Source organism: Ruditapes philippinarum, unplaced genomic scaffold (genome assembly GCF_026571515.1).
Source record: "Ruditapes philippinarum isolate M1 unplaced genomic scaffold, ASM2657151v2 ctg1436_1_1_1_1, whole genome shotgun sequence".
Classification (NCBI taxonomy): domain Eukaryota; kingdom Metazoa; phylum Mollusca; class Bivalvia; order Venerida; family Veneridae; genus Ruditapes; species Ruditapes philippinarum.
This window is the reverse complement of record NW_026866315.1, coordinates 317,277-341,862: the sequence shown is the minus strand read 5'-3', so window position 1 is coordinate 341,862 and position 24,586 is coordinate 317,277. Positions and strand designations below refer to the sequence as shown.

General features: G+C 32.7%; 1 protein-coding gene across 1 annotated transcript; it reads right to left on the bottom strand.

Moving 5' to 3' along the window:
- Positions 1–407: 407 nt before the first annotated feature.
- On the bottom strand, positions 408–24,099 carry LOC132732106 (uncharacterized). Its single transcript, XM_060718470.1, has 23 exons — positions 23,897–24,099; positions 22,939–23,135; positions 22,103–22,202; positions 21,407–21,537; positions 20,289–20,488; positions 19,364–19,702; positions 18,352–18,486; positions 17,761–17,846; positions 16,677–16,797; positions 16,094–16,166; positions 14,033–14,245; positions 10,321–10,446; positions 9,060–9,210; positions 8,065–8,258; positions 6,498–6,597; positions 5,355–5,485; positions 4,718–4,917; positions 3,781–4,278; positions 3,071–3,205; positions 2,633–2,718; positions 1,752–1,872; positions 1,432–1,504; positions 408–784 (listed from the first exon to the last, which is right to left on the bottom strand). The coding sequence occupies exons 1-23, from the start codon at positions 24,042–24,044 to the stop codon at positions 569–571; spliced, it is 3,774 nt and encodes a 1,257-aa protein (XP_060574453.1). The 5' UTR covers positions 24,045–24,099; the 3' UTR covers positions 408–568.
- Positions 24,100–24,586: the final 487 nt, after the last annotated feature.

Sequence of the window (24,586 nt, the reverse complement as noted above, 5' to 3'; positions counted from 1 at the left end):
GAAAATGCACGATGTCATATTATTTCTATCAGAACATAACAGTTTATGGCTAGGTTATAACTCGAAGTGATATGAAAGTATCATAACATTACGTTATGGTACTATAGAATAAATCATGGCATAATATTACTGAATAAAAACAAACAAAAAAGTGAATGGTTAAGACGTGACAGAATAATGATAAAACTAGTTTGAAACTCGACTCCACCTTAGAATTATTACCAAATAAAAAAAGAAAAAAATATGAATATGAAATATAAAGACAACTACGATGTTATAATATTTGACAAATTTTGATAAAAATCTTTCCTATACCTATGGACAAGAATTAGATGAATTCTAGACGAAAACGGTCAAGAAATAGAAAATGTAGCATGAATAGATTTTTAATAACAAAATGCATGTTATACCTAACTTTCTGAATACCACATATGCAAACATTCACATTGGTAATCAGTGACTATGTTCTAATAAGCCTTTTTATGCGTTTATTGCCTTATTTGTTATAATGTCACGTTATGTCACTTGACACGAGGAATGTGACCGGTTTTACAATTTCCTATATATATCAAACTCTTGTATCATTTTTCTTGTCTCCATCAGCTGCGAGTTTATTTTTTCCAATTTTCAGCTCAAATTTATTCACTCTGTACCATTCCGTTAGTTCTTCCATTCGCTGTGGCAATTCCACACCGTTAGTTTCCGGTACGAAAGCAAAAAGTATAACAGTAACTAAACACATGACAGCAAATACACACGGGGGTAGCCACTGTATCTTTTCTGACTGTAATTAAAAAAATATATTGCAAAGATACCGAGTATCAAAACTGTCATCAGCAACATGTAGAGATAACACAATTTTCATATGTAAGGGGTCTTGGGTTCGACTCCCAGCAAAGACTAACCAACAACCATAAGACAATTTTTACGACGATTTCCACGACTGACGATTAACATTAAGATGATAATTTCGAGACTGGTTATCATGTACCATGTATAGAAATATTATTTTCACCTTGAAGAGAAGTAATGTTGGTGTGGCTGATTACGCCATGGCGTTTTTTTTTGGTTCGAAATCAATCATCTAACTTTGTCGTATTTTCACTCTCAGCATTTTGGCATAAAAACAAAAATTCGATATGACATTAATAATCCACCATAACAATTGAATATTAAACACTTTTACTTAATATCTGGAGGTTTCTAAGAATTATGGCAAGTCAGTTAGAACGCAGTTACTCTCATTCAAGGAATTACGTGTTTTAGTTGTACTTGGATCATGGCTATGGTCCTTCGTATAAAGCCCATAACAGCAAGTCATTTAATATCTTTAAATAAGCTTATTACAGCATTTTCCAAAATGAACAATCGCTTGATTTATTCCAATTATACATAACAATAAAAAAGAAAGAATATGACAAATATTCTGACCACATTCCTTGAGAAAGGGGCAATCATGGAGCCAACCTTTTCCATAAATGAACACACCCCTAATCCAATATTTCTGCAAAACAAATAAGAAAATCATTCTATTTCTAAAAACATCCAATTACTTGCAATTGCACGGATGTGAGTTACATCTTCAGTATATTTTAATATAATCCTTTTGATACACTCGTTAGTCTATTTTCCTCCAGAGATAAAAAGTCCATACCAAATAAAGTTCACAAATGATTGGAAATGATTCTTTAATGCTAATAATTTCAAGCTAAGTATTAAATTTGAAAAAAAATTGCATGTATTTCGGATACCTCATATTAGTCGGATACAGTTCTGGCGTTGTTAGATAAACAGTGTTATACCCAATCGTTATACCCGTCTTCCCTAGTAACATAAAGGCTGTAGCTGCTGATAACATTCCCGTATTTTCACCTAGAATGAAATTAACATAATATCAATTTTACTTGATATTAAATTGTGTTTTTTTATATTATCTGAACAACAATTATTGAAAAATTAAAGTCTGTTTTCATATAACCTGATACATTACTATTTGAAAAAAATACATGGAACTGTCTAATCAGTTAAAATTTTCGAGATTTTCGAGGGATCGAGATTGCCACTGAGCTCATTGAGAACACTGATTATAATTGTTATATAACTACCGATATATAAGGAAAGCGGTAGCCTAAAAGTTAAGGTGTCTGACTCTAAAATCCAGGGATAGCTAGCTCGAGCCCTAATACGGTCACGACCGTGTTTCCTCATGCGATACAAGAACAGGCTAGTCCTAGGAAGTATTGAAATAATAGTATGATTTACGCTTAAATCACATTCGAGTTAAGTATTTTAACTAAACCGATATAAACTATGCAAATTCTCAGCAGAGAGCAAGGCGATATTGGATTATTCGGGAGGCAAATATATTGATTGTTAATGCGATATCAAATCTATTGTAAAACTTTTCTCAGAAAAGAACTGATACGGTGGTTGTTATGAATTTTTATTATCCATAGATAAAGGATCATTCAGCAAAAGTTTCACTGAATATAATAATATATCTGTCTGCATATATCTTTTGTAAAATCTCGAAATAAAACACAAAGTCATTAGTCATCATCTTATTTTTGTTCACTTTATTTGCTTGAGCTACATTTCTGTTGATTTTGAACGAAGTGTTTTCAATACTTACCGGCAGTGTATGTTAAAGCTGTGGCAGTTGCTAGCCCTACAGCAGCTATAAAATGACCAATCACAGCCGTCCATTTTCTTCCAATCCTGTCAATTATATAATTATACTTCAACTACAAAGGTTGATATTAAAACTGGTACATGTATTATAATATTAATAATGAACTATGTCACAATAGTACCACACATTAACCAGGACAACTAAACATTTATAACAATTTTTTCGTATTTATTGTCATGTTATGTGATTCATACTGTTCACGGCTTTCATGTTTCTATCTGTCCATCCACCCACCCATCAATCATTCATTATCCTCTTTCGGGACAATTCATATAACCAGCAATGTAGCATGTCAGTTAATCTTAAAAGGTTTATGATACACCCTGTCCAACCCACAATCACAATCACCAACAAGAGCAACATCAACGACAAACATACCTTGATAAAGCAAAATATTGCAGCAAAGAAGCGGGGTATTCGACTAACGCACTCAAAAAGAAGTTGATAAATCTGTCACCATAGAGACTGGACGAAGATAGATATAGACCGTAGTACACAAAACTGTCACATACCCTGAATTAGAAAAATAATATGATATTTATAAATGTAGACATTCATGATTTAATTGATATGTATTATGTTTTTATCATCATCCTCATAAAAATTATCATCATTATTTTTCGTGGCAGAGTGGTTATGGTCGTTTAGTTAAATAAGTTGCACCTCACCGCAATAGGTTCGAATTCCGCCGGGGACTTTGATTTCTTTCACGAGAGGAAGCTTTCTAGCTTAAAGCTAACGGAAGTTCAATGTTTCTTGTCCCCGCTCGTGTCTGAAATAATTCACTTAGGGGCATCTGACGTCTTCCATTACCAGTAAACCTGAACAAGTCTCCATATGACCTTTACAGTTTTGGTTTTGGTGCGGGTAAAACCCAACAAAACATTATCATCATTTATATCATCATCATCATTATGGAACTTATCTTATCATATTAATCATGTGATGCATTGTTGTCGTTATTTTCGACATCTTAGTGTTCTTAATTCTGACTACTAGTAAAAACTGCCCTACAGAAAAAGGTAACTCTATTAGAAACATCATCATAATTATCACATTTAAACATTTGAGTTTTAGTATCGACCTACCATGTATACCACAAAATTAGCGAAACGATCAGTATCCGCTTATGTTTGAATATATCCAAAACTGTGTATTTCATAACTTTCATTTCTTCTTTGTCATCTCCTGCATCTTGCTTGTCATTATTTATCTCAGTATGTTTTGATACTATTTCCGTACCAATTAACGATTCATGAACAGTGCTACCATTATGAAAGTCGCCAACCTGTTTTCCCCCTGACGAGTAGTTCATGCCAGATATTTGCGCAAAGAAATCGTTCATATTCGCTTCTTTCCTTTCAATAAATGACTTTCTATTTTCATCGTCAAATTGTTTTACTTTCGATGGATCTTCCGTCTTGACAAGTGATTTAACATCTCCGTCGACCAGATCACCCCAACCAATGTCATCCATGACTTCTCTGTAGTTCTTCTTGTTCCATTTACATGCTTTCTTTATGATCTTCTTCGCCTCTTCAATCTTGTCGTTAGCTATAAGCCAGCACAATGACTCATCTATCATCCTAAATTACATCATTATTTCGTAATTATCTACTTTTGTCAATGACAAATTTGCTTAAAATCTTGAAAAGGAGAAAATCTTGAAAAGGATGATTTCTTGTAAGGATTAATCACAACATAATTACATAAAAATTGCAAACTCAGCTTGGTAGAGTCAGTGCATGAGGGATAATGAAAAACAATCATATCTTACGCCTGCTTGCTCCGGCTTGAGCAGTACTCAATTATCAGCAATTAAGAGTGCTGGAATCAATAATCACAAAGATTGAAAAATTATGAAGAACGAAGAACACGGGGAGGGGGGGGGGGTAACTTCCTACAACTGCCACACGGCACTTGACACATGCTGTTAGGAAGTATAAACAATATCAATCTTGCATTATTGCTGGCTGATGTTGATATTTATACAAGTGAAACAAATAATGCAGATAGTTTCCTTACCACCACTGTACAACAGACCACGCACTGCACATGGCATATGTAATCTGTAAATATTTCCATGGATAGTTTCGTAGGGCATATGCTATTGGAGCCATTAGACCGGTAACTGTTGTCCAGAATAACAGCGCCCATACAGCACAATAATGGCGAATTTCCGTCGGGAATGTCTCTAAAGACAGTGTTGTACCTGCCAATAGTCCCTACAATGCAATGATAGAACTGGTTTGAAGGACTGTTAAGCAGTACCGAAAGCTTAACGATACATTTAAAACTGAATATTTATATATTTGTAAAAAAAATATAAAAAGAATGTGTTGTCAAAAAAATATTGCAAAGTACTTTTTATTAAATCCACTGACTTCTAATAAATAACAAACTTCATAACACAATGTAGCTAGTTAAAAGTTCCTGCTCGAAATCGCACATCAATGGTTAAAACAATCTAAAACAATTTTAACATAGAACAAGTTGCAGTTATTAGTTCAAATTTCTATCTTGCTTGCGTTCCTATACGTAAGAATATCGTGAAACATTTAAACAGCAATACACCTTTATTTTTGTTTTGTCATTTTCATCGAATTCCCATATCTCTGAACCATATAAACATTACTGTTAGTCGGAAAAGTGACAATTTTACCTGTTGAAATAGGCCCGTCAAAAATCGGAATATCACAAACGCCACATAATTCTCACTGAATGCTGTTGCAAGGGAAACGGCAAAAAATATAACGTGACAAAGTACCATTACTGGCTTTCTACCAAATCGATCTGAAAGATTAACATCTTGGTATACAGTGTGCGTCTTCGATATTCTTATACATATACATGTAATACATCTTTACAGAACAGCACAATATTTATCACTTACATTATATTCTGAAATTAAGATTTAGTATCCATTTATATATCGTATTAATTCAGCAAACACCATCACTTTCAATGACTTATGTTTATTTGGAATTCGTGGTCAAAACAAGGTTTGGTACACAATTAACCGATCTAAATTCCCCAAGTAGTGCTTATGCTGCTGACTGTTCTAAGCATGATTTGTATTTGTGCCTGTTTGTTGCTGCATGCTAATTGTGGCGACACTTTATTGTTTTCTGTCTTGTTATTGTCGTCTTCAGTAAGTATCATCACTCTCAATTTAGTTCTGTATTTATTCTTGCCCTCTCCCTCTTTCACTTCTCCGGCTCTCTGGTCCCTTTTGTTAGCCTTTCATGAATTGTTTTCTGTAATATCTTTGTCGTTTTTTTTGGCAATTTCCTATTTTGAATCACATGCATTTATATTAACATTCCGACTGTGCTTTGCCCCTGTGTTCTTTTCTAAATTTGTTTGTTTCCTTCTTTGCTCCTTGTCAATGGTTATCTGTTGCTGGCTTGTGTCGAGGTTGCGTTTATTGAATGTCACATTTCCTTATTGATATCATTAGTAAAATGTTTCCTGAGGGCACATTATGCGTCAGAAATTATGGTTTGCTTTGTTTAGAAAATGCAAAAATCTGTTTTTATAATTTTGTTTTAATATTTATAGATCATATGATCAGCTAATCATATGAAACCAAAATAGCAATAAATATGTAATATATACTGTGATAAAGATAGCCACGTACTAATTTCTAAAATGCAAAACACGCAAAAGATGGCTAAAGTATATGGACAATGAGATGCCTTTTGGAAACTTTAATAAGATACTAAAAATAAATAATCTTTTTAAATGAAACTAATGGAATTTAGGTATAACGGGGCTTTAATGAAAGTACTTTAAAATAACTAACCAGAAACTGTGGGTAAAATAAATGTTCCGATCATCATCCCCACCAGGTATAAAACTTGCGTTAATTCACCAAGTTCAGCGTTCTGACAGACGAAATTCCACTGGAAATAAACGACAGCTATTTTTGTATATGTGTCTCCTGTCAAAACAGAGATTATTACCTTAGAAATATGTTCGCCAGTATGTGGTTTAGGATATTGTAATACATAACATTCTCATTGTCAGAATTAACAGCACTTATAGATCTATTATGTATTTAGAAATCGGCACAATTTTGCAAGATTTTGATATTATGTCACATCCTTAATAGAGATAACTTGTAATAATGGCATAAGAATGACGTCTTTTTGTTTTTGTTTGGTGTTAAGGCGTACAAATACAATTTAGGTCATATGGCGCCGATACACGAAAATGTTTTAGTTGTGTTACAAAACTAAAGCAACGCTAGTGGTCAAAGCCACCTCACCACCTAGAGCTAAGATTCCTCCACCCTTAAAGGCAGTCAACAAAAGGAAAAAATTGGAAACTACTAAAGTTGTGACCTTAAGTGACCCAGTGTTCACTTAACACAGTGTATCTTGTCGGTCAAGTTATAAGAATGGAACCTTTCATATATAATCGTTTGTAATCAGTGTAACAGGATCTGAAAAGGTTGCATAGTTGGCAATTTTAGCAAATATATTGGCTTAAACATTGGAACCTCACTCATTTTTTGTTCTTTTTTTTGTAATGATATGGCTGTACGAAAATTTACATTTTAATGATAAGTCATGCTTATGCATGCATTTGTATTAGATGACATATAAATATTTACGATTGTTTGCCGACGAAACCGTTTATCTATTCCTTTCATATAGAGATTACATACCTCTTAACGATCTGACCAACTAAAATATATAATGATAATATAGTAATAGATACTTTAATATTTAAGGGGCATTACAACACGATTGTTTTAGCATTTAAATCTGGTCAAAGAAATGCAAATGTAGGGGCAACGAGATAATAAATGTATAAGTATTAAGACATAATGAGCATTCTAATGCTGGTAAATTATTCAATTATCGTTATGTTACATTTTCGTCTGATGAGAATTGTGATTAATGTCAAAAAGCATCGTTTGCTTCCCACTCCTGGCATATTTAGCTCTAGCAAGATTAAGACAAATTCTGGCTTGGGTATATTAGTTTAAGCAAATAGCTTTTGTCACGAAGGCAATTTTTCTTGGAGGTTAAAATGCATTACAAAATATCAATGTGGCAACATTTTCTTGACAAAAAAAATCTTAACGGCAAATTTTCAAAGGATTTCGTATCAAACTATCATGATCATAGAAATTTAAAGAGTACAAACGCAGCCTAATTGTTTCAAAAATTTATATTTTACAGCAAAAGCAATTTTAAATGAGGTCAAGGGAATCGACACAGTATAACCTGAAAACTTACATCGTAGATATAGACTAACATAAAATACTTAATGAATTGTGCAAAAATACATTCTGCCTACATGCATGACATTTAAACTAAAATAGTACTTAGATTTTAACAATACATATAAGAAGAAGTTACCTCAGTAACGAAAGACCGATCGGCCGGAAGCTCGTATTCCCAAGCGTCACATGGTGTTGATTTCTCGAGTAAACCGCTTGACGTGTTAGTGTAACGGATAATTTCGCACTGTTTGTATTCATTTTCGATCCCAGTAACATTACTTAGAAGGGTATCATTCGGAGAAGGTTTGCAGTGGAAAGCAGGTCTGTTTCCTGAAAATGTTTACACAATTGCAATATGCATTGCTGTCGTAATGAAACAGGAACGTCAATTTGACAAGAAGAAAATAGAAAATACTTTAGTTAACAAAGGCGATGAAGTTTTTATGTCACTTGCGATACATGACAAATGCAAGAATGTACACCGTCTAGAGAAAAGAAAAGGAATTTGCACGCCAGATCAGCCTTATCAAATACATACAAGCGTGCATTGTAAAATCATCTGAAAATGGAAAAGTGAAAGTAAAAGCATGAAATGTCGGTTCGAGAAAAGATAAAAGTTCTTTCTTGGGAGTGTGGAAAAATGAAGAAAAAGACACAGCAACGTCAGAAAGAAGAACATCTCAAGAAAAGGGAAAACATTATGGCATAAAATTTACAATTTGCTTTTACATAAATCATATGAGAATAAATAGGAGAAGGACTTGTGGAATCTGATATTTTGTCACAATATCGACATAAACAAAATGCTCAAAATACATCTTAAAAATTAAGACCGACTTGAACTTGTTTTTTTCTGTTTCTATCTCTTTTTTCATTCCATTCACTTGATATTTGCATTCCGTTTAAGTGGTTATTGTATAGTTCTCCATATATGCATTGCAAGAAATCTTCTATCAGACACGAATGGGAAACAGACGAATGACACAAATATACATGTAAGTAACACTGTTCCATTTTTGTCCTCCATTTTTGTTCTCCAATCCACTGCATTACCTATTAGTTAGTGCATTTAAAATGTTGTATTAATTTATAACTGGTAAATAAGGGTTACAGTAAGAAGTGAGTATTTACCTATAAAGACGATGTTAAGACCCTGGAAAGCCCAGGAAATCAGAGACAGAAGATAAGTCGCTTGCTGTTTAAACTGATATCTTCCTAATGGACCTAGCGTCTTCCATATATGATCAACGTTAACAGCTCGGGCCATGTTTAGTTCCTTTGGCTTTCACATTCGCTGCAGTAGCATATATGAAAATGAACCCTATGCGTTTATCACATGTGAATTTATTAAGATTTAACTACAAGGACATGCACAAGATAGGATACGTATTGCTGTAAACTAAGTTATTTTAAATGCCTTTATAAATTGGTATTTTATTCAAGTTATGGAAACATATGTTGTGTATCCCTTTTATGTGTAAGATAAATTTATCAGTTTAATTGTAATGAATTGTGTTTTATCAAAAAGAGATTAACATATCGTTGTTAAATAGTACTTGAACTGTGATAAATCTCACTTATTTACTTCGGTTTACGGCATATAAGGTTGATTAAAGGCACTTCGCGTTATCAACTATTTTAGTTCAGTAGTGGGTTGAACTTCATACTACATTTGTATTAAGTTCAGCTGATGACATATAGGGCAAATCGTTAAACTAAATAGGAATTGTGATATAATGATATGGAAGGAATATACCCAACATGATTTATTATATCATTGCATTGAATTGTTTATCTTTATAAATAAGTCACCTCAAGTCCGATCAAAATGAGATATAAAACAAGCAAGAAATGAGATACCGATATAATGCTTCTGAAGCAAATACTACAATGAACAGGTTTGAGTCGGGCAGTGTTTTGCTTTTATATACATGAAAATGTATTCAATGAAAATAAAAAGAAATGCATGAATAAGTACTTGCTATAAAAAAATACACTTTGTATAAGAATGAAAAAAAACATGAAATCTCGGCAAGGATCCTCGCTTTTATTTTCCCTATACATCGCATCCGCGGACGTTCTGAGAACGTTCGCAACTTAAGGACGTTGTCATTCTTAGGACGTTGTCATTCTTAGGACGTTGGCATTCTGAGAACGTTGACATTCTGAAAACGTTGGCATTCTGAGAACGTTGACATTCAGAGAACGTTGGCATTCTGAGAACTTTGGCATTCTTACAAAGTTGGCATTTGAGGACGTTGGCATTCTAAGAACGTTGACATTCTTAGGACATTGGCATTCTGAGAACGTTGTCATTCTTATGCTATTGGTATTCTGGAACGATGGCATCCTTAGGACATTGGCATTATGAGAACTTTGGCAAACTTAGTACGTTGGCATTCTTAGGAAGTTGACATTCTGAGAACGTTGGCATCCTTAGGACATTGGTATTCCAGAACGTTAGAATCCTTAGGACGATGGCATTCTGGAACGTTGGCATACTTCGGTCGTTGGCATTCTGAGAAGGTTTGCATACTGAGAACGTTGAAATTCTTATAACGTTGGCATTTTGAGGACGTTGGTGTAATTTAAATTTCCGGCATGGAATCGTTGTTGCATCGACGATGAAAATAGACCTATATAAGGTTACAAACTATTCAAAAACCGCAGAGATCTAATTAACTTTGTCACAAATGTCTTTGAGTAAACCATGCCATATTTGAAACAATAATATATAAACGGATGGACATTTTGATAGTTGTGAATACATGTATAAGGCTGGCATGCATTGTTGATCTTTTTTCAGCACAGAAACGTGTGAATTCATTTTTAGCCAATTTGTACAGAGTTAAAGCAAAAGCAGAACATTTCAGTTAAAGAAGATAGCAGTACACTGTAGCTCCAAGAGAATCCAAAATGATCGAGGAAACATTTTATATATAAATAGCTCTGGTTGACAACTCTGGTGCCAACATTGGATAACTGAAAACGTATATTGACACCCACCCTCGCGCACTAGGACAATTCCTTTCTGCATAAGTTAACAAACGCAAGTTATTTTGATGTAGAGGATTTGTTAATAAATTTAAATTGGCAGTGCGAGACTGCATAATGACTAGAACAAAATACACATGCCTTTTCCGCAAATAAATTTATTAAGAGTCTCAACTTTATATGTAAATCACCTTTATTATATGTGTATATACGATGTGTGTATGTGTATGTATGTGTTATGTGTTAATATCGTATGTGTTATCACTTGCATCGCAGGTGTTCGATACATGTTTAATAATGTAGTCAAAAATTTATGGCATATATGTGGTTTTTGCATGTCAAGCATCATGTTACAATACATATTAAGATAGGAACAATATGACCAGCATATGAATACCTGGTCTTTATACGGTGATATCATCACAATATTCCTCTAAATTCACGTTTTAATAACACATGTACATCTAATTTATCAAACAAACGGAATGTACGCCGCATAACAGGTGTCACATTATAAACCAGTTGTTGGCTATTTTAGGATGACAGCACAGCATAATAAAAAGTGAAAGTGCGCATGCGTCGACGGTTAGTGACATTGCACATCTATGTTGTGTGCGCCATTGCTAGTCTTGGAGATTTTCACATTTCGTTGTGTTGTATGAAATCCAGCCCCGATATGAATGAACTCGGCCATTATAATTTATGATATACAGTTTAATTGACAGGTTATCAGTACAATTTGTGTGGTAACAAGTAGTCAAATTTAGATATATTTATAGATTATCAGTACACATGAACTTAAAAACGCACGCCTATATATATATATATATATATATATATATATATATATATATATATATATATATATATATATATATATATATATATATATATATATATATATATATATAGACTAACTTTAAAAAAAAAAAGATTCAATCAAATGTGTATCATTGATTTTCTTTATAAAACACTTGACAATATTATTAAAAATACTCGTATTGAAAAATGTAAAACAGTGTTTTTACACATGCCTGATAGAGAAAGGGGTTTACAGGCTTAAATATCACTTTGAATGAGCAGAACAAATGGAATCATTGGATCATCGCATTTTGGTGTTCTTTCCGTTTCCTGTGGGTACCCGGGACGGGTTTGCAATGTGTTTTAATCGCTGTTGAGATCTTGATGCAATGTCGTCACTCTCTAGGTTATTGGCGTTGACATTAGTAAAATAGAGAATGGACATCAAAGCGGTGACTTGTTGATAATATATCCCCCCATATCATTCTTTAGGCTATCCAATTTCGATATCCTGGTAGTTCGACATGCATTCTTACCAAGATTGGGACAGTCATAAAAATTGGTTCTCTTTTTTTAAATGAAAATTTGTTTCCATAGGATGCTATTGACCAGCGTTTAACACTATATTTCACTACAAATATAACATTAAATTCAATTTCAAAGAAAAATTAAATTACTTAATTGTTGAACACAGTTATTGACAAGAAAAAAACAGTCATATACTTATTGCAGCTTACATTATTTTATAATATATTGTTAGTTATTGGTTTGCGTATATTTGTATGAGGTTATTATAATGCATTGTTGAGTACATCCGGAAATCTGCTGGGCGAGTACACACCTGTAAAATCTACATCGGACGTGTCGATTTCGGTGTCTAACAACAGTTTTGTAACGGTTTGTGTTCGTATCCAATAGAATCAGTATTGTTCTCATCCATGTTTAATGATCTCGTTATTTCACACCATCAATTTTTGACAGGAAATAGAAAAAAACAGTGTCCCTAAAGAAAGCCCAACACGTCAAAATTGAAAATGTTGCAGTCTCTGTTTGTTTGAGCCTGTTCATGGACGGTACTGGAAAGTGCAAACTACCGTCCACGCCCCCTAGCACCGGCTTAAGCAGAATTCAACATTTAAACACAAAAATGGTGAAATTTTGAATATAGAAACATCCGTAGATGCGTTCATATTGCGGTTATTATGGAACCTTCAATGTGACACAGTAGTGTTATTCCATAAAAAGAGGCGTATGGTACACAAGTAAAAGAATGCATGTGCCCTTAACGAGAAAACAATGGGCGGAACTACATAAAAAGGAATTTTGAAAGGGGATCTGAGGTTATGAAACCTGCATATCACAGATAAGACGTCAAAAGACAAATTAAAAAGCAGGCAACATATCCTAAGGATGATTATATAGTATTCAAGTAGGAATACTGGAACCACCCAAGTTGAAAAAGGCCAAACACAAGAAACTAAAAATACCATCTTAAATGTATACACAACAATAATGTCGTGCTGAACGATCTTCAAGGATCGAAAATATAACATCATTGATTAAATGTACGGGGAGACTTTTTACAGCCGCCACACGGCACAAATAATACGGATGTGACAATGAAATAGAAAAAAAACAGAATCCCTAAAGAAAGCCCAACACGTCAAAATTGAAATGTTTAGGACTTAGATATTTCGATTACAATAAAAAGGATTTTATATGGATTTTGGACTCTTAAAAAAAAAATTAGGGAAAAGGGGGTGCGATATGGATTTGATATGAGCCTTCCGAAAATGAAAACGAGACTATAAGGGGATGTGATAAGGATTTGAAATGGAATTTTTGGACTCTGAAAATGAAAACGAGACCAAATTTTGATAAGATTGGACCCAACAATGTTTTTACTGGAACATCAGTAGTGGGGCAAATGCTGGTGTAGAATATTGGTGAAGAATAAAGTATAACTATTTTTTATTAATAAAAAGGTATCACAAACGTGTGGCGTATTTCTAACATTTTTTACTTGTCACCTGAAAGGCATCCTTTTTATTTGTCTTAGTTTTTTTCACGCACTTTTTAAAAATATATTATGATAACTTCAATTATCAGTTCTAGAATTTCTAGTTTTATTATCAATTCTAGGAAAAGCAATTAAAACAGATTGTTTTCTAAATAATGTTCACTGTAACAAGTTAATGATTATTTAGCATCTACATATGTTCCATAAAAACGTGCATATTTATTTTCATGCATTGCTGTTTTTAAACAAATAGACTGATTACAAAACATGACATAATTCGTAATAATTATAAAGGTTTCTTTTCCGTCTCTTCCCGTTTCTCCACATGTATATTCTTGCCAATTTTCATTTCAAATTTGTTACCGCGGTACCATTCTGCTAGATCTTCCATCGTTTGCGGAAGTTCCACCCCGTTGGTTTCCGGTATAAATGCAAGCAGGAAAACAGTCAATATACACATTGCAGCGTACACACAAGCCGGTAACCATTTCACTGAATGAGACTGTAAAACATTTTAATTGATAAAAAATCCTTACCACGCATAACATATCTTAAATGGACTTGCTAATCTTTCAATCTTGTCACAAGTTCAAAAGCATTATTCAGATTTAGAAAAAAAATTCAAAATATGTACTGACTAAATAGCAAAGAGCGCAGACTAAGATCACGGATGATGATGCACCGGTTGATTTTGATCCACACTGTTTGCAGACTCTGTTGCCACCAGCAGGCTAAAGGTTTAAGTTTAATTGATTCTCTTAAATTGGAGTCTACTACGGGACCCACAACTTTTTTATAAACTTACATATTATATGAACTGGCGCGAAATGAATCAGAAATGTCAGAAAATGATTTATATGTGTATAGTTGCTTGTTTAATTAAGATAGAATATTGATAATATAATCTGCAATTACGAGGATGAGTCACTATGTTTTGCAATATGGTCAATATATTAAATAAAAGGTCAAATTTTCTACAATCTCCTATTTTAACACTTGATATGATATGAATTACAAAATTCCAGATATTTAATCAAATTTTGTGTTTCAACATAGTTCTCCTTAATTATGCCTTTCATTTACTGAAGAATGGCCGGACCAAGTCATTTTCTACTCTTGAAGCAATGATTTGAAAGATGTTGTTTTTCAGTCTTGGAAAGAGAAAAAAGTCACTGGATGCTAACAAACAAATACAGGAGCTACTTTATGTGAAAGAGCGTTGCTATGAAAAAATGCAGGACTTTCATACCAGCCGAAAGACGAACTTTTTTGTTTAAGTATGTTTTTTGTTTGTTTTTTATTTGTTCAATTTGTCTTAATCCGACATCTCTATAATATTTTGATGGAACGGAACGGCTTCTAGAAACAGGAATTGGATAACAGTTCAACATGTATTAAAAAAATAACGTACATAACTTTCTTGACATAATGTCAATCGCCTTGCAATGCATCGTCAACGAACCTTTTTGGTGACCAAAATGTTATTGTTGGACTTGCGAACTGACGTTAAAGGATGTGAATAGGATGGTTATCAACTGTGATGAAGGATTTTGCACTTATTGGATGATATCTGGTATAGATGATTCTGAAGAGTTAAACCAGCATCCATCACCAGTCACAATATTAATGTCATATTCAGGAAACATTTTCAGTAATATTCGTTCGCATTTAACTCGCTTCTTCACTTGGTCAGATGTTAGAAAATGGGGTATCCATCTGGCGGTTATTCACCTTAATTTACAGTGATTCTTCAGAATTGCATGAGGTTTTGATTTGATATACTGTCTGACTAAGTGAAAGTCTGGCATTCTTGTCAATGATAACCTTGTCTTTATGAATGTTTTTGCCAGTTACTATGTTTTCTATCAGACGCATTCAGACATCTTTTAAATTTACTCTTGTCCATTTTTAAATTATACATCCTTATAAACAGTAACATAAGATACTTCATTTATGTCATGAATATTACAAGTATCATTTTCAACGTTTTTTTGCAGATTTTCTTAGTTTTTCTCGACCTTTTATGCAGTATTTCAGCATTTCTAACAAAGCGTTTACTAGTCAGATTTTACAAGAAAGTTTTCTTGTAAGGCATTTTTAAATGTGAAAAAAATTTGTTTGACACATGATTTTGGTATCATTTGAAAGCAGATACTTTGAAGTAAAGCATGCTTTATACAAAACACAAAAACGAACCATAAGCTAAAGAAATATGCATTACATATTGACCCACCCTCGTTTGTCTTTTGACAGAACCTTTTTGATAAAAAAAATTAAAGATGGACATTATAAATTAAAATAACTACCAAGTTAGTACACTCAAATGTGTCACTAATGAAAGGTGACTTACTATATTCCGTGAAAAGGGAGCAATCATTGCTCCTACTTTACCCATAAAAGAAGCGACACCTAGACCAATTGTTCTGAAACAAAATAAACATGTGAAAGTTTGAAGAAGTCCATTTGTCCACTGGCTAATATAGATTTTCATCTTCACTAGAAATAATAATAATGTCCAACTAATAAATCATTTTAAAGGGAATTAAAGCGGTGCACCTCAAGGAGACTCCATTGTCCATGTAGTTTTTTTTAGATGATTGAAAAATTTTCTTCCGAGACTGATATACAGTTTGATGTAGACCAATAACATGTGTGCAAAAGAAAGATCATGTTCTCAGCCAATGCTTCTAGAATAATGGTTTTAATAGTGAAAAATGACAAAAAAAACAACAAAAAAACACACACACACAAAACAACCACCCCAAACAAAAAACAACAACAACAACAAAAAAATAATAGAACTGTTTTCTTATCTTATCGAAAAGGATAAACATTTGATCTGTTGTCACATGGAACTTACCATAACATATTTCAAGTTACTTCCCTTTGGCATAAGACATTTATATATGTTCAAATGAAGTTTAATATACTACCTTACATTGGTGGGGTATAGCTCGGGTGTCATCAGATAAAGTGTACTAAATGCCCCTGTAATGCCCATTTTTCCTATTAATGTAAAAGCTGTCCCAGTAGCTAACATACTAGAGTTGTCCCCTGAAAAACAAATGACATTATGGCCATGCAAGGGTAGATAGGGACTGAAAAATAAGTTAACATTTTGCCATAAGTTCATTTTATTTTATAATTTACATCGCATGAACGATAAATAACTCAAATGTCCCAAGGAAATATCTATAAATATCAATCAAAATTTACCTGTTACATTCCATTTATAAAAAAGAGTGAGGCAGGATTTTTATATTTGAAACATATTGATATATTATCCAAATTATTTTCAAAAATAATTTGTTAGTCAATAACCATTATAACAGTCACATGTTTGAAATATACAGTCAATTCAGTTCAATTTGAGAACAAAAAATAGGCATAATGGTGCAGCATGATTATAAAGTTACCCTTATTTAAATCAAAAGAAGGCTACAACCTTTTTTAAGATTAAGTACAATTATTTCAAATAAATCTAGATATTTCATGTGCTGAAAATGTAGTCTGTGTTATAACAAGAATTAAAATACCTACATTTGGCAATTTAAATGTCCATATCAATTTTTTTATAGCACTTTTATTTAAACAACTGAAAACGTTTTCTTATCAGATTAATAACAATCCTTTCAAACAATCGTATGTGTGAATATTTTAATTTACTTTATCATTTTCTTTTAGAATTTTCTACCGAATAATCAAAATCTTGTGACATGAACATAAATGTTTCCTTATAGTGTGTTCTTATTTATCGTAATAATCATGGAAACATCACTTGTCATAAAATTAGTCTGAATATGTTTCAATTTATTTAATCAATTTAAACAAACAACGGTGCATAGACGATGATTTTTGCATTAATATCATTCATATGGGGGATTCCCAGTCAGTGTCATGCTGGCCGGTGCTCACCTCATCTCCCTCCATAAGTTATATTTTGAAATTCGCCATACGACTATTATAGGTTTGATTTTAATGAACTACCCCGTCCAAAAGAAAACAAATAACAAATACCGGCCGTGAATGTTAGAGCTGTTGCGATTATTAAGCTTAATGCGGCCACAATGTGACATATCAAACATGTCCATTTCCTACCAATCCTGAAAATTCATACAATACACGTTTATATGTACTAATAGATTAGTCCAAAATTACATGTGCTAAAAGGGCAACACGAAAACAGACCCCGTATGTACACGTGTGCTTAACAGACGGGATGCGGCGTGTAAAAATTACGTTTACATTGCCACAACATGTACGGATGTTTATGGTGAAAACTGAGCAATACAATATTTCATGAAAGTAAGGGAAACACCTCTTTTGATACATAAAATATTGTTAAAAATCACGATTCAATAAATTTGGTGCAGATTATTAAGCGCGACATTGGGAAATATCTTGCTGAATGTTTTAAAATATCATGCTGAATGTTTTAAATATGATCGATGTGCTAAATTCACATTTTATCTCAAACTTACACGATTAGAATCTAAAACTAAAACCGTAGAAAAAAGCATTACTTAAATTATCAATATTGTAACCTAAACAAGGAACAAGATGCCAGTTATTTAAGGAATTCTTTAAAAAAAATGTTGAATACTAAACCTGGCAAGACATAAAAACTCAAACAGACATGCCGGGTATTCTATAACTGCACTCAAGAAAAAGTTGATGTATCTGTCGCCATAAAGGTCCGATGATATCATGAATAAACCATAGTACACCAAACTGTCACACACCCTAGAATTAGCGAATAAACCACATTACATCAAACTGTCACACCCTAGAAATTATGAATAAATCATATTACAGCAAACTGTCACATATCCTAAAAATATTTAGTAAACTCTATTACACCAAACAGTCACAGAAATAATGAATAAACCCCATTACACTAAATTGCCACATACCCAAGAAAAATAATTAACCTAAGTAGTCGTATATCACGCCGTCATGTTACATAGAAATAATAGATAAACCATTGTTCAGAAAGCTGTTATGTTTCCTAGAAATAATTGAAAAAAAAACATACTTAATTATCATGACCCTTTACAGCCATGAAATTATTAATGATCAATTAATCAAAGACGGCCCAAATTGAACGAACACATCGAACAAAATATAAAGTTTATTTAGGAATGAGTGTGTTTAACTTTCACAATGTAAACGTATGTACCTTGAAATATTTAGTCTTTAAAACTAACATCGAAAGTAAAAAAGAAAATTGTCGTAAAAATAATTAATATATTTTCTCGATAAGCCATTTTAACTTTCCTTATGCTATAAGATTCCTATTAAAATATAATAATTAAAGTGCGATTATTATTATTATTATTATTATACATATGTCTATAACTAATTATACCAATTATCTATCATTTAATTATAATTTAAGACCCATAATGCCTAAAAAAAGCTATGATTTTTATTTCTCTTTTTTTTATATATTGTAACAGTTTCCAAAAAACACTCATTCGCGATATAGCTGAATAATCTTTGCTCCTTTAGCTTATATATGTAGTGAATAAAAATAAATTTTTGAGGTATAAAATGCCTTTAATGTTTGTTTTTAAAGATTATTTCAAAGTGGTTCTTAAAATAAAAAGTAAAAACTTACCAAATATACCAAATAATTAAGGACACTTTAAGCACAGGCAGGTTTTTGGCAATGTCGAAAAAGGAATAGTTCTTGGTCTGAATTGTCATATCAGTTTTCCCTATGGTGCCATTAGCTTCCTTAAGCTTATCAACTACGCCGTTATCATTGCCATTCAACATTTCTTCCACTTCTGTTGCATCGGCCATTGTAGAGGTGTCTTCTAAATGACCAAGTCCTACTTTAGCTATCAGTTGCTCGTAGTTTTTGTTGTTTAGTGAGCATGCCTTCTTTATTATTGATTTTGCTTTATCAACTTTACCATTAGCAAGGACCCATCGCAATGACTCATCCGTCAACCTGTTTGTATACTATAATTAAAAACGTGGTAAAAATTGAGATGCATCAAAGCTTATGTAATGTAACTGTGTAGGCGGCTGTGTCATTTGTTGAAGTAACATTGTTTAGGATAACCGTTATTTTTCTAAATTATTTAGACTTGTGTCCAGCTTCCGTTTTGAAATGATCAATATCAATTTTGGGGATAACTAGATGAACATTAAAGTACCACAACCGAGAGAAAAGAGCTGCTTCAGACTGACTTTACAAATGACACGCAGTGCTTGCTTTTTCTGGTGACTGCTGAAAGTTTTCCAGTACCTGGAATGGTTTCTGTCCCACCATACGTTTCATAGGTTTCTTAGTATGAAACTATGGCGTCTTACAATAATAATATTCTTCCAGACGTACTTTTTGAATTCTTTAAATAAACCATTGCATTAGGAATTGACATGCAAAATTAAACTTCATATATGTGCAGTCTGTACCGTCCCAATACATGTTGCCTCATAATAGGTGAATCACACTGACCCTGTGATGAAATATTCAAAATTCAAGATAATAAAAGTTATCAATATGAATAGAAAGGATATAAATTGTGTCTCACCACCATTGGAATAAGGATGTAGCACTGAGTATAGCATATGCAATCTGCAAATATCGCCACGATACATTGCTCAAAGCGTAAGCGATTGGTGACATAAGGACTATGGCACTTGTCCATATCAGCAAGGCAAACGACTCGGAGTAATGGCGGATTTCCGCAGGCAGGTTCTCCAATGATAGAGACGTTCCAGCAAGGAGTCCCTAAACAAAACATGAAATTGTTTTTTTTACTTAAACGATATAAAATTGCAGTGTCTAAGAACATTTCGTCATGTAAGTTTGATATTTTTAGAAGCGGAAGTTGCTGTTAACCGCTGCAAAGATTCATTCAAATTATATTGTCAATGTTATCAAATTTACTTGATTAAGAGGTGTAGTCTCAAATAAGTCGTTTAACTTGCAGCTCTCATTCAACAAAGGTTCAAAGTGGTTGTGATTGTTTACATTTATTTGATGCATGTTTTTTTTCAAGTTTTTAGATTCGATGATGATTTCAAGCCATTTTAAAGACACATGTATTTGATGCATCTAATTCAAGTTTCCGCTTTTTCCGATGGCCACCCGAGCTTACTGAAAAACATTCATTTTGTGTTGTGGAATGTTAACATTAAGGTAAGTGACCTTTTGATGAATATTATAACAAAAACCTTCAAAATGAACGTGTACTTATATTTAAACATAAATCTATATACAAGTGTAATGTTCTATTATGGACATGATTGATATCTTTTTGATTTCGATGTTTTCAACTTTTCTACGTCACAACCGTTTTGTTATGTTATGAAACTGATCAGGGGGAGGGAAAAGGGCAAGTGGAGTGCACTGTACGGTACACGCTTATTGCGCATTGTCCGAAATCGACAGTTGATAACGATGATGGTTATTTTTTATTCAACCTATTTTGGTTGTTTTAAATAAGTGAAGATTCGATGACAGCAGACACAAATTTTAAACAGACAAACAATGAAATTAGGAAAAACAGGTATATGATTGTGTTCTGCAAGTTACAGAAACTTCCGGTCTATTTCTATATACCGGTAAAATGCACAAAAGTCCCAAAAGATCATGAAAGACATTTCTTTTTCACATTTACAGTTTTTCTGATATTGTCGTACATACCTGTGTGACAAAACCTGTAAGTACCCGGAATACGACAAATACAATGTAATTTCCACTAAATGCCGTACCTAGCACGATCCCAAAAATAGCGATATGGCTAAAAACCACAATTGGTTTTCTACCAAGTCGATCTGGAAGAAAAACAAATGTAAAAAAAAATGTTTCAGATATTTTATGAACATATCCCCGTGTTATTTTGTATGAAAAATAAAATCAAACTAGGATTAAATCGTATTAACATGGAAGAAAGTTTAACCAAATACAATATTACAATGAATCACCTGAAAGAACAGCTAAGAAATTGTTTCTTCATATATTACAATTAGATTAAATCTCCAAGAAGAACAAACTTTGCGGATATTAAGCAAGATGCAAATTGTTTTTAATTTATCTGCCGACAAAACAATGTTGTGTGTTCGATACATTTATTTGTAGATCACATGATAGTGTTTTGCTAACACTTTTGTTCATCGCATACGCTTATTTTTTATTTTTCCAGCAATTATCGCTTTAAACTGCTTTTTTGTCCAACTTAAGGAAATCAAAATCATTACACCTGGCTTGGCAAGAAGAGGGAATGTCTACAACAGCGCAATGATAATAGAGAGTGAAATAATGAGGCGTATTAAAAATCACTAAATTTCATTTTACAATACAAATTATACATTTGTTTAACTAAAGTACTAGTATACACACCAGAAAGTGTTGGAAATACAAAGTTTCCCAGCATCATGCCAATGTACATCAGTGTATTTGTAAGTTCTGCCAGCTCTGCATTTTCACAGACAAAGTCCCACTAGAAGTTAACCAACAAATCTTCATTATAGTTGAATTTATTAGCTTTATTACAATTATTAGCTGATTATATTTTGTAGGAAATACTTTGGAGTTTTCAAGTTAAAGAGAGGCTCGAAACAATAATGTAGCTAAATATTTTAAATGACCGCATTGATCTTTCATTCTACACATGACTAGCCAACATTATTAGCGGAATTTTTCAGGATATCTACTGACTGAATAGCGATCAGTGCAGAGCATGGTCAGACAGCACGAAAGTGCCCGCAGATTTTGGTATTCACTGATTGCTTTGGTAAATTCTATTGCCGCCTGCATGCTAAAAAGCTTGAGACATTTGAACAATATTTCCCAGAGAAACCATCTTCAATAACCGAAGGGTTTAAATTTTGAGTACCCTTTCTATTATCAAAATCATAAAAGAATATATTAAGAAATCCATATATTTTTTGTAACAATTCATTAAATACAATATTGAAAAGAAACAGCATAAGAAATATTTCAAACGCAATTAATTGTATAAAAATGTAATTTTATTTACTTTTATAACAATTAAACATAATTATATACATGTAGCTGTTATGTTATCATTGTTCATTGTCACGTACTAACCACAAAGTTATAACTTTTTGACGTAAGTTTACTTCTTCGGACAAAGACATTGCGTCTTATTTCTTTTCAGTATGTTCCAAAAAAGGACAAAGGTCCAAAGTTAAGAGATATTTTTATACGTTTACCTCTGTAACGAAAGACCTGTCCACAGGAATACCATAGTCCCAACCATTTAAACACGACTCTGAGGTTTGGACCATGCCCGCGGACGTGTTAGTGTACGTTATTATTTCGCATTCTTTATAAACCTTTTCCACACCGGTGATGTTACTGAGTTGGGAGTCATTCAAGGCAGCGCTGCATTGAAAACTTGGCCGGTAACCTTTAAGTAATCAAATGTAGATGTTATAGTCCTGTCGAGGAATCAAGATTAGTTTTAATAATCATCTTTCTTTTCGATGAAACGAAAATTGTCCTTTCACAACAAAAGTTAACAGTTAATTTGAAAAGACGTCATAGTAAAATTCACAAAATTCAGTCAAATACAAGTACATTGTATTAAAACAAAACACTCTTAGAACGACCCTTGTATACCATAAAATTACCTTCCTCTTATTTTTGATATTATATTGGATCGCCAACGTAGTGAAAATAGGTCAGGAACGTCATACCTGGTGACGTTTATATATAATACAGATTTTCATCCCGTCGGCTGTTTGCATGTTATAAAAACAGCAGCATAAGATAAAGAATTATGTTATAAATAGAAGATAAAGAATTATGTTATAAATAGAATCATAAAGGAACTCCTATGAGTTCAAAATGGTAAAAAACGTAAAATTCGACAATTTTACGTAGATTTATTGGGGCATTGAAAATGAAATACATGTTTATGAAAAGATGATTAAGAAATGTAATGAGAGAAAAAATGAAAATCGATATTTATAGCGACTTTTAACCCGATTTGAAGTAAAAGCAATTTAACAGTTTTTTTTATTATATATCATTCTGAAAAAAATGTAATAAACAAATGATCTATAATTTTGCACGCAAGTAATTGGTAAAGACATACATCAAATGGTTTAAAAATCTAAAAAAAAATCCAGCCTCGCCTTATAATAAAAAACCTTTAAAGAAGTTTACCTATAAAGACAATGGATAGCTGGTGTATTGCCCATGAAATCAGCGTAAAGGTAAATGATAGTAAATACTTCCATTGAAACTTTCCAAGGGGTCCTAGGGCCCTCCAAATATCATCTACGTCAATATCTTCAACACGTAACGTTTTCATAGTTTTTTTTAACTTACGTTAAGTCTACAGCGACATATATTGTGCACATTTTGTACTTGAGGGTAGGATATATTTTATAGGACATGTTAATTAAAATACAGTCATATCCTGTAATATCAGTCATCTTACTGTTTGAAAAAACTCTTGGCGAAAAACCAAAACTACTCTTGAATCAACTTTTCATACCATTTAAAACTATTATATTGTAAGAAACAATATTTTTCAAGTAGAAATAGAAAATGTTATTAATTTGTACTAGAGCAAATGTCATGCACATTGTGTAATTCCAACATTGATGATGAGTGCCACGTGTTTCGAATGTCCTTACATAGTACTGATGATATACGTCATTTTGATTTAAGTTTTACATATGTTACTGCAGAATCAGGAATATGAAATGTGGGAATTGTTGTTTATTGGCATCTTTTAGCCACAATGGAAATGAGGACTAATCGTAAACAAGAGCCATGCTAGCATGGCCATCCCCCGCCGAATGTATTTTCTCATTGGAAGAATGAATATGAAAAAGAGCAGAATTGTTC